We start from the raw sequence: 12,056 nt of genomic DNA, 5'->3' as shown, positions 1-12,056 counted from the left end.
GCTTGGTGTAAATAGTTTGAGACAAGTTTTAACTAGACCAATTAGCATCATCCTGGCTCTGCTACAGGACAAGCTCTCCCAGCTGAGTGGAGCACCGGTTTCCCCCAAGGCTGCCTCCTTTCCCCTCTGCTCTTCTCCCTGTATACCACCAGCTGCACCTCCAGTCATTAGTCTGTCAAGCTCCTGAAGTTGGCAGATGACACCACCTTTGTAGGGCTCATCTCTGGCGGGGATGAGTCCGCCTACAGGTGGGAGATTGACCATCTGGTGACCTGGTGCAGTCAGAACAATTTGGAGCTCAATGCTCTAAAGACAGTGGAGATGGTTGTGGATTTCAGGGAGAACCCAGCCCCACCCACCCCTGTCTCTCTGTGTGACTCCCTAGTTGACACTGTGGAGTCCTTCCGCTTCCTGGGCACCATCATCACCAAGGACCTTAAGAGCTGAACATCAGCTCCCTCACCAAGAAAGCACAGCAGAGTATGTACTTCCTGCGGCAGCTGAAGAGGTTCAACCTGACAAAGTCAATGATGGTGCACTTCTACACTGCCATCATTGAGTCCACCCTCACCTCCTCCATCACCATCTAGTACACTGGTGCCACTGCCAAGGAAAAGGGCAGACTGCAGCGCATCATTCACTCTGCAGAGAAGGTGATTGGATGTAATCTGCCATCCCTTCAGGACCTGTATGACTCCAGGTATGGAGCCAGGACAGTGACTTGAAAATGTGGCATCGAAAAGAAAATTTGGCATTGAAAAAAAAAACTGGAACTGAAAAAGGAAACATTGGCATTGAAACATTTGTACTTGAAAAAGTTGTATTGGCACGGAAAAATGTTTCTGTGAAAAACAAAACACAGGCATTTAAAATTATTTAAGTTTTTTTTTTATATTTTTTGCATTCTGATGTTTTTCAATGACAAAGTTCTGTTTTTTCTTCATGTCACTCTTTTTTCAGTGACAGTTTATTTTTTACGCTGTCAGTTTTTTTTCAGTGCCACTGGTTTTCAGTTTCAACTTTCTGTCACCCTTTTTGGTGTGAAGAAGAGGGGTCTGAGGGGAGGGGGCAAGGAGAGCGTGATTGATCTGCATACTAAGTAGAGGACGTCACTCTTCCTGAACCAGCCGTCCTCTTGTCCGCTCCAAAGCTTCTGGCATTGCCGCAAAGTAAGTCTGTTTCTCTCTGCCGGTTTTTTCTCACATAAAACCGAGCTGGTTAAAGTTAACTTTTAACTGAATTGATGCTGGTCTGGCAGAAGTCTGCTGGAACAAGCGCTAATGTTAGCTAATAGTGACAGCTAGCGAACTTTAGGCTCTATGTGAATAAACAACGGCAGAAAGAAACAGACTTAATTATGGTTTGGGAGTTCCAGTTGAATTCGTGAAAGCCATCACTGTAGGTGTGCGGTATTTTCTTAAATAAGTAGTCAATAATAATAATGTCCGGTCCCCAATACAGGCCAGTGGGGAAAAAACAAGGGTGGATAAAGGGGGCCTTAAGTTCTGCATTAAAAATGTTACTTAAGTAAAAGTATGTAAGTATTTTCAGGAAAATGTACTTTAAGTTATAAAAGTAAAAGTAGGCCTACTCAATGTAATGTAAATGATTATTTTTGGGTAGTTTAATTTATAACAAAACATATTTTATAAGCTCTTCGTATGTTTTGTGCAAAAATCTTAATTTGTAAAGTAACTAAAGCTGTCAGATAAATGTAGTGAAGTAAAATGTACAATAAAAAGAAAATTCTCAAGTAAAGTATGCACCTCAAATTTGTACTTAAGTACAGTACTTGTGTAAATGTTACATTCCACCACTGCATATCCATCACTTTAATTTAATAAATTCAACAATATATTCATGCTATTGTCAACACTTTGTTAATCTTCCCAACTTTATATTTTCTTCTTACCATGTTTATTGTTAGTCACCAATATAGCAAGCCTAATTCCTTGTATGTGAAAACCTACTTGGCAATAATCCTGGTTGAATTGCCATGATCTGATTTCTGAAGAGGGGTTTGAGCTAATTAGTGATTCAAAGACTGAAGTTCATATCATAACTGAATGTTGGCTTCAAACTGTTGAAATAAACATTGAATCTTTCCACATTTTTCAGATTACCACTGAACACCAAAATAATTTCATCAATAGCCTACATCTGCCCTAAAGTCTTTCTTCACATGTAGTGTGATTCCCCAGTCCTGGTAACTCATGTCTAAATCACTGAATGAGACAACATGGCTTGTTGCTGACATCCCTAATTGCTTGCCCTTCTTAGTTGGGAAATAACAACCCTTAGGCAGTTTTGAACCACAGTGAAGTCAGACTCAAAGAGAGGAATAACCAGCCTAGCCAGTGCCAGTTGTCGATCCAATATGTTAAAGCAGTTGCACACTGGGTTTGAAAAGTCCATTGTGAAAATGCAAAAGATTTGTGTGTTTAAATTTCGAAGGGTAACAGTGCACATCAAGTCTGAGAGAAAATTGTACTCTTCTTCATGTTCTATTGCTTGCCATGCTTCTTAAACGAAAGAAAAGGAAGGTTTTGTGTTAAGCCGATCTTGAGGAGGTGACTGGCACTGTTTAAGGTCGGATCATTATGTTTTTATCTGTTTACAGGGGCACTAAATCTTTTTTGTATTTGAGTTAAAAGAAGACTCTTTCCTGTTCCTGTCATTCACCTTGATCTGATGGCTTTTGTCGTTATGGTGACTAGGACTGTCACATTTATAACATGATCACCTGATTGCGATTATTTGAGCTGACCGCGATCATTTTACGTCATCGTTAGATTCCACAATCAAGGGAAGTTTTGAAGTTGAATACTATTTGTTATTATTTGGATTTTGATATTTAGTCATATTTGCTTCTATTCTTAATATGTTTGATCCAGGTGTTCTCTGAATAATTACAGTTATATTGTATTTGTTTGTTACCTGTAATGCAAAATAAAGAAATACATGCATGTCCCTTCAGGACTGACTGCTGACACTTAACCACACTTTAGGGCAGTGAGTAGCAGCAGGTGCAGAGTGGAGCTACACAGTTTTCCGACTGTGTTGCGGACTTTTGGAATATACAGAGATAAACAGCGGTATTTTCTGTCAAAACCGGTTTTTGTTTTCACCAAGTTTATTTTTGTATGAGTGAAAGTGGTTTAATAAACCTTTTTACCTTAATCTACAAGAGGAGTCGTTGTGATCTCTGGGGATTTAGCATAAGAAACGTGTGTGACCTAAGGTTTGCACTCTGTACCAAGTTTTAGATCCTACAGGTGTGTTTCCATCTGTTGGGTTGAGGAAAATAAACTGTCTACCTGAGCACAAGGTTCCAATGTCAGGACAAAAGAGAGAAAAAGAGCTTGGCTGTCTACTCTTTACTGCTATTGGGCAGGTTCTTTTGCTTCAGCTCATATTTGACACATTTCGGTTATGCTGTCGTAAATTATGTGTTTGAAGTGTATCCACAGACATACCCGACTTGAGCTGAACAATGTGGGCATACAGTTTGACACTAATCGTTGTCCATTTTTGCTGTAACTTACCGGGAAACAGTAATGCTCCATACAGTGGATCTAAATGCCATGGGAGGATCCTCCAGCTCTGGTCTCTCATTTGTGTTTGCCATTCGGAGGTAGCAACACTACATGATCGTAGAAAAGGTTTCAGTCTGTCTTGCTGAAATTTAGTCAGTCTTCTTGAGGGCAGGGCTTAAGCAACACAGAGTAGCTTAAATTTCTCACTGCAATTGAGAATGACTTCCGGATGGGAGCCGAAACGTCTTGATTCTGAAAAACAGTTTTCAGATGACTACAACTGAAACCTTTTCTACGATGGAAGACTCCTGGACGAATGAGGGACTACACCGTCTAACACTACATGATCATGACTAACCTGGCTAACCAGGCTAAGCAGACTAGCAAGCTACTGTATAGCTGATAGACAACAACTGGTGTCTCGAATGTGAGTAGTAGACATAAAGAGACTATTTTGACAGTAATTGTTTGGGTCACAGGGCGTACTGAACCGAGGAAGTCGCATACCGAACATCCTGTACTGAGTCGTTCGGGACGAATATACATACAGTTACACCGCTAGTAGCTAGATATTCATGCTCACCAAAGGATGAATCCTACTGACTTTGGTGATCTCTGATTTTTCCTCTAGCGCCACCATGAGGTGGACATTTGTGGTTATGAGTGACATGTTTCAACAACTATTGGATGGACTGACATGAAATTTAGTACAGACATTCATGTCTCCCTCAGGATAAATGTATGTAATGCAATAACTTTGGTGATCCTCTGACTTCATCTAGCATCATCATGAGGTCAAAATTATAATTTGCAATTTCCATTTTTAATGACATTCCCATCAGCCTCATATATATACTTTGTGTTTAGTGCTAATTAGCTAATTTTAGCATGCTAACATGTTAAACTAATATGGTCACATTTACACATTACAACATTATACCTGCTTAACATCAACATGTTAGCGTCATTGTGAGCATGTTAGCATGCTGATGTAAGCATTTAGCTCAAGGCACTACTGTGCCTAAGTATAGCCTCACAGAGCTGCTAGTATAGCTGTGTACTCAACTGGAACAACTAAGTGATTAATCAATTAAGGCTTGTGTACACAGGAGGTGTTTCAGAGTCATCCATCTCAGCAACACAGGGTTTGTAACAGCTCATGTTTCACTTACGCACGTAACCGCGACCTGAAACGTATTTTTACGCTTCAAGTCTATTTTCGTATGTTTTATGCGTGCAGTAGTGCATTAGTGAATGTGTGTTGGGCTCTGAGCACTGCTAAAGTGCAGATGATCTACACTCAGTTCTGTGCCTCAGCACATCCTGTGTAGATAGTGATGGATGCTAACATGCTGCTTTCACTACGCATTTAATTATGTGCTTGTGGTCCCTACTTTTTCTCATCACTAGATTTTTAATTTGTTATTTTTACAAATACTCAACATTACTATTTGATGTTTTTTCTTCAATACATCTCAGCTATAATTATGAGAAATGCATTATTCAGCAAGTTACAATACAGTGCAGTCCAGTGCACCTGCAGAATAGCTGCCCCACAATAAACTCCTATAACTGTCAGGGATACGCCAGGCTCCACCGTCTGTTAATCACACACACCTGCTCCTTATCACACTCCTGCTCCCCATCAGCACCTAATCACAGCCAGCAAAAAAGCCTAACACTCACCTCAGCCAGTTGTCCGACCTCGTTGAACTAAGGACTCCACCTGAGATTCTTCAGAACCCCAACAGTCTATGCCAGTTTTCTTCCACTCCAGCGTGTCCTACCCCAGCTCCATCCTACTCCTGCGTGGTTCCCTGCATGGTTCCCTCTCCATCCTACCCCAGCGGGTTCCCCACTCCATCCTACACCAGCGAGGTATCCATTCCACTCCACTCCTAGGCACCGCCGAGGTGCCCTTGAGCAAGTCACCGAACCCCTAACAGCTCTTCTTCTTATAGTTTAGCTGATTTCACTAACATTCAGCACCAGGGCTGAAATTGTCGAAGCAGTGAACAGAAATGAGTCACACTGCTCTCTGTCACTCTGTTCTCCGTTTCCATCACCATTTTCTATTTACATTACACTTAGTTTTATATTTAGTTCATATTGAGACGAGATTCAGTTTGTTAAAGTTTATAGTCTGCCATGCTGTGTTATAGTCCTGTGTATCCTGTGTACAATGACGGATCTTAAATAAGTGCAGTGACTCAACTGACAAATTGAATGAATTATTGTTGTTTAATTAGCAGCTCTTTGACAGGAAGAAGTTGATTCAAACTACCACCCAGCTGTCATTAAAATAAGCAGAAGCAGCAACTTGCTGCATCCTGGTCCAAATGTCCAGTCCAGACACTGCAGTGAACACCTTTTTAATGAGCTGTAAATCCACTACTCTGTTTAGCATATTAGGTCTACTGTTGTAAATCTATCGGTGATGTGTATGGGCCTACTGCTGCAGACCCAGGTCTGCATGAACAAAAATGACCAGGTATTTCCCAGAGCATCAGTCTGATATGAATGGTTCAAATGCAGTCAATGCTTGTTCATTATCCCACATCAAACAAAAGGTTTGTGTTTGAAAGTGGTGGTAGTGTCATTCAGGCTTGGGTTTGATTTCAGTTTGCTGTGCTCCATCTTAAGTTCTTAAACACCAGTGAGTGTTGAAGTGAAAAGTTGCCTTATTCAGTTTGAAGATAAGGGTCATCCAGTTTTGGACAGTGATAATGGTGATAATGTTCATAGAGTTTGGTTTTGTTTGGTTGATATTGTTGATGGGCTCTTGTGCAAATGTACATGGACCTAGAATTTAGCTTTCCTCTTTTCACCTAGTACTACAGGGAACTCAAATTTCAGATTCTTCATCCCAGTCTGAGCCTGAATGTTTATGCAATAGGAAATATAGATGGAGGGTTGCCAGTTTGTTATAACACAATTGCTTCCTTGTGTTTATCAATTTTCAACAGAATACCTTATGGGGACTGATTTTTTTATTTTTTTATTTATTTATTTTATTATTAAACAAGTTTTTCCCTTAATCACCAACATTGTGCAACATACACTTGGCATAGTTCTATGTCTCGACCAGTTTAGAGGATATAGAAAATCTAGCAATTATTATGCTGTGTAAAAATGTTTTTAATGTAATGCAGTATTTATCATACCTGTTAAATGAAAGCACAGACTGATGAGCGATTCAACAAATCATTTTCCCTTTACAGGTTATTAATGTGTGTGCTGAGCAGGTGTAATATGTAGGAAAAAAATATATTTCATCTGGACTAAACACTGAAGACTCACACAGAGTCAGCATTAAATGACCTGAATCAAATTTAGGGGCGTAGTCCCACTAGTCACCAATAGTGATTTTCTCATTGTGTGTGTGTTTTTTATAGGTACGTCTCCTGTGTTTGGCCACTCAGTATGGTGATCTGCAGAGTGTGCGTTACCTCCTCAAAGAAGCCCGTATCACTGTGCCCCAGGAGCCATCCAACAGCAACCCAGCCATCCTGGCAGCATATTACGGCCACACCAGCCTGGTCAAAGAGCTGATGAATTCTATACCTGGTAGGAGGAAAAACAGCTCAACATTCATGATATATGGAACAGGGCTGGGCTTGTATGCATTTATTGATGTTTAAATCAAAGGCCAGTTGATGTCCTGCAGCTGTGACACGATGAATCTGATGCAGTTTATTTAATGACATATTTAAGGTGTTACTGTTACTGCTGTCAAAGTTAATGCTTTAACACCTTATAATAATTAAAGCAGGGGTACTCTGCCATTTTTATGTCAATGTCTGTTTACTAGTGATGGATAGTACTACTCAGCCCGTGAAAACTGTTGTATAAAGTCTCTTGTGGCTCTGGAGGAGCTGTATGAAGTCTGAGGAAATATCCCTAATGATGTCATAGTGATGCCATCAGGGTTATCTTGGCCTGGAAGTGGAGACAATAGATTTATAACAAAAAAACAGCATTACAAACTGGAGGTGTGGAGTTGTGCAAGAGATGGGCATTTACCAGTCAGAGTGGGTCTACTAAGGTAATAGGTGTTGAATTATGGGAATTGTAGGATTCAGTGTCTTTGGAGCTTAAATCAAACTAGGAACTAAAAGTCGGGATATCTGGGCCTCTGCTGCTTTGATTTTGACAATTCTTTTTAAAATCTGTCTCTTGTGAGTCCCCCAACTTCATGACTGTGCAATACTAAATAATAGGAGTACCCCTTTAACAGAGAACATTATTTAATTGCATAAATATTATTGTTTCCTTGTTAGTCTTGCTAATCTGCTTTCTGGTGTTTAAAGGTTACCATAGTACAATATACGGGAATACCTTGCTCTTAAATAGGGCTCTGACACAGTGTCATCACCATGTCATGAGGTTGTTGGAAGAGCCAACATGATATTGACATATTTTGGTCATATTCATATTAAATGGTTATTTACCGCTGATCTGAAAGTAGAATTATAAGTACATAATTTTAACAAAGATAAATTGGTTGTTTTGATAGAATACAGACTGAGTCTTATATGCACACCAGGTTTGCTATTAAAACTTCATAGGTCGTTTAAAGCTTACAAAATAATTATTTTTCCTCTAGAATAATTGTTTTTACAGTGTATTTTCATTAATATAACCTGGTGCTCAAACTTTAGTAGTTATCATGTTTTGAACTTCTCATCAACACTGGAGAAAAAAAAAACATCATTGAGAAAATAGTCTGTCTGACACGGCAGCAGCAGATGGCTGCCCACCATTGAGTCTGGTTCTGCTCGAGGTTTCTCCCTCAAGTTTTTCCTTGCCACTGTCGCCAAGTGCTTGCTCATGGTGGAATTTGTTGGGTCTCTGTAAATAATATTATAAAGAGTAAGGTCTAGACCTGCACTATAGAAAAAGAGCGATGAGAACTTCTGTTATGAACTGGTGCTATATAAATAAAATTAAATTGGCAGAAACCCATGGAGGCTCATCTCAAGGTCAGGTCTTCATGGAAAGAAATGCATAAAAAAACCCTGAACTTTTAAATCATCTGTCCCAGTTTGAAACTCTGCCATATTGGTCACTGGACTAAAGGAATCTCTGCAATGCAGTCTGTGTGGTTGTTAATGATGAAAAGAATGTCCCCGGACTGATCTCCTTTGACTGGTGTTGTGTTTCTGGCTCCCTCTCAGGTCCATGTCTGAGGAGAGACTTGCTGAACTGGATGCTGGCCACATCTTGCCAGCACGGTCACCTGGACGTGGTCCGGCTGCTGGTCCACGGCTATAATGCTGATGCCAAGGACTGTGCCATCCTCAGCGATGAGTTTGCTGTCATCACTGGGCTGCCGCTGTACGCTGCTGCGCGAGCAGGTAGGGAGATGCACACATGAATACACACCAGATATTACTATATATTATAGTATATATTACTATATACTTAAAACACATTTTGGATTTGCTTCTTTACTGATAGAAAATCCTCAAATCAAAAAACATTATTTCTACAGTGCCTTCAAAAAGTATCCAACTTCTGCATTTGTGTCCTGAAAATACAGAGAAATACTTAAGTGTTTGATCACTTTTACCATGGGTGCTTTCCATTCAGCTAATGTGGCTCCTTACTTCCCTCACTCGCGTCTCTTCCTTGCGTCTTACAGCAGCTACACCTGTGGTTCTTTGCTCTAAAATCCTTCTGAAGCCTCCTTTCTCCTAGCTCCTCGTCTTCTCCAAGAAACATTTATGGGATTGGAACATTCTCGATGATGGTGGAACCCAATCAATTTCCGGGTCAGGGGTTGGAGGACTGAGGGCGGAGGAAGGGAGGAAGCATAATTACCAAAATGGAAAGTACCTTATATCTGACCTCATAAGGACTGTGTACCAGATGTGTACACATTTGTGTGCTGATAAGTAAATTGGCACCTCAGCGCACAGGTGGGAGGAAAGGCGCAAACAGGTGGGAAGTTCATTCAAATGAGGCAGCAGAAAGCGAGTTGTTGGTATTTTGGTGGAAATTGGATCAGGGACTTTGCGCTGAGAAAAGATGTATACCATAACAGAATAATGCTTAAAATTTAAATCGACATTTCAATTAATCACTCCCCAACCAGTAGATGCATTTTATAACGTCATCAAAATGAATGTTTAATGTTGGTAGAGCAGGAACGCCAGTAAAGCAGTCTGAATTATTCTATACATAAATAAGAGTGATTCTTACAGTATCTGTAGTCTACAGCTGCTTTATACTGTATGAAAAGCTTCTCCTTAAGTTCATTAAATCTCTGAAGCCATCTGAAGGCAGCATGACAGATATGTTGATACATTTTCAGCCTTCGGTTTGAGAAAAGCTGTGCCAGAGCGCAGTCATGTGCAGATGACACCATGCTGCTACAGAATAACCCCATACAATTCTACACAAATCAGACTAGTCATTATAACTTGGTATTCTGTTGTTTATGCGGGAGATGTCAGATTACAGCAGTTCATCAGTTCTGTGTGTCATTGCCTCCTTTCCAACTTGAGTGAGCACTGTGTCCACCTCTGGTACTGTGAACAGAGTGAGTAGTGTGTTTTGTGTTGTAGGGAATGAGGAGATAGCTCACTTCCTGCTGCAGAATGGAGCAGGATTCTCATCATACACCCTGATGGACCATCCAGCCTTCAGCAAACACCTCCTCAGGCTCAGACTACAAGAAACCTCCAACGCAGAAGGAGAGGAGGTCTGTGTTCTGGAGGGGGGTGCTTCGTTGTTAATCCGGATTTGTTTTTAACATTTTCTCATTACTCTTTAGCTTTTGACCCCCAACAATGAACCCAGATGATCTCTGAGAGCTCTGCAGGATTTGAACAAACTTAGGGACTTCCCTGTGTTCAGACAATGAACAACATAATCTAAATTTATTGCACCATTACACCAAGTCTATTCTAATAGATGGGTATCTGAACGACATCTTTCAACAATGCAGAATGAAAGACCGCTTATAAAGAGGCCAACACGAGGAGTTACTTTTGTGCTATTAACTTCATGCATCACAAAAGTGATCAGTTCGACTTGTGTTTAGAGTTCAGACATGTGACTTGGTGACAGCTGATAGAGGTGCAAACTGATGGATTTGGATCAGGGTCTTCTTAGGCATAGGCGAGTTAGGCAGTACAGAAATTATGGCGACTGTCTGGGAAGTTGAGGAGTCCTTGACTCTCCTGCACAGATGAAAAGAAACCTGATAATGTTAGAATCATACAGGGATATTAATAACCCAGTTATGTTCTATATCATGTCCTAAATATGACAATTTTAAGACGTAACAGGGACAAGTATGTAAAGATACTTATTTATAGATGATGTTGATGACATGATACAGAACAGAAGTTGAGTGAAGCTGAATAAACGTTTTTAATGTTAACATTACTTTTGTGAGGGGAGCTTTTGTGCTCATTAACTGCCTGTTGATGGTTTGGGACACACACAGTTAGTTCTGCAGGTAGTAAGAAATGAACTATGTAATGTGGGTTAGTAATATTACTGCTAGTGGCTGCAATTCCTCAATAGACATCCATGTGTCATGTTACAGTAGCTAGCCAGAGCCGACAGATGCCTATCAGCTGTGGCATGTAGCTCTGGAAATGTGCGGACGAGTGCCACATACAAATTTACCTCCTAAGAAGTTATTTTACAAGTTTATATTTCTAAACACTGAAAATGTCCATATATAAGATGTCATGATATTGTGGTGATGAGTTTTATGCCCCCCTGCAGCACACACATCCTTGATTGTTTATAAATTTGAAACCTGTCTATGGAAATAACGAGTAAATGAAATTGAAAACAAAATTACTAAATGTGCAAGATTTACATACAAAAAATAAAATTTGTTTTCAATGGATCTCGACTAGACTGGAATTTAAATGTTAGGACTATTAAAAACTAAATCAAATTTCAGTGCAGCTTCAAGGAGTTTTTGCTTACGAAAAAATTATTTAGCCAATGCAGTAACAAAAAACCCCAATAATTAAGAACATTACTTTGTATATATCATAGTACTAGTTGAACATGAAAACAAATTACCTTCAATATTATCAAAAATAATTAATTTCAAAAAGCACTGCTACATTCTTTAAAATGGGGCTGTTATATACTTTCTAGTGTCAAAATATGTGATATGTGAAATTCATAATACTTAGTACTTACTTAGTCAAAGTTGTTAAAGATAGTCCTGGGTAAATCTATGTTCTCAACCCTCTTCATTATATAAGCAGGCTGTCAGTGTGTATTGGAGTGGTCTGCAGCTGCCCTGGTTGGAGCTGGATTGGTTCATGGATGTCTCCTCACGTATCAACCACCTGGATCTGTCATCCAACAGCCTGGCTGCTCTGCCCTCTGTGGTGCCCTGGGGTCTCATCAACCTGCAGACTCTAGATCTTTCTAATAACTTGCTGAAAGAGCTGCCAGCTGCTCACAACTCCCAGGAGGTCATCTGCTCCAGGTAAACATGGCAGGAGGTTGTCTGGTCTAAATGCAGCTGAGACAAATATA

At 40.1% G+C, this 12,056-nt stretch overlaps 1 protein-coding gene across 7 annotated transcripts in view; it reads left to right on the top strand.

The window, feature by feature from the left end:
• The window catches only part of lrrk1 (leucine-rich repeat kinase 1), a 161,972-nt gene that overhangs the window by 34,898 nt on the left and 115,018 nt on the right, over positions 1–12,056 (top strand). For 5 of the 7 annotated variants that reach the window (XM_044189499.1, XM_044189486.1, XM_044189457.1 and 2 more), the window contains 4 exons: positions 6,932–7,103; positions 8,714–8,893; positions 10,106–10,242; positions 11,777–12,006. In XM_044189499.1, coding sequence (XP_044045434.1) covers positions 6,932–7,103; positions 8,714–8,893; positions 10,106–10,242; positions 11,777–12,006 — 719 coding nt within the window. Of the gene's footprint in view, positions 1–5,261; positions 5,415–6,931; positions 7,104–8,713; positions 8,894–10,105; positions 10,243–11,776; positions 12,007–12,056 lie in introns of those variants that run through there. The other 2 variants (XM_044189507.1, XM_044189476.1) reach the window with 2 other exon arrangements.

This window comes from Siniperca chuatsi, linkage group LG1 (assembly GCF_020085105.1).
Source record: "Siniperca chuatsi isolate FFG_IHB_CAS linkage group LG1, ASM2008510v1, whole genome shotgun sequence".
In the NCBI taxonomy this organism is placed as follows: Eukaryota; Metazoa; Chordata; class Actinopteri; order Centrarchiformes; family Sinipercidae; genus Siniperca; species Siniperca chuatsi.
This window is presented reverse-complemented; position numbering and strand designations above follow the sequence as displayed.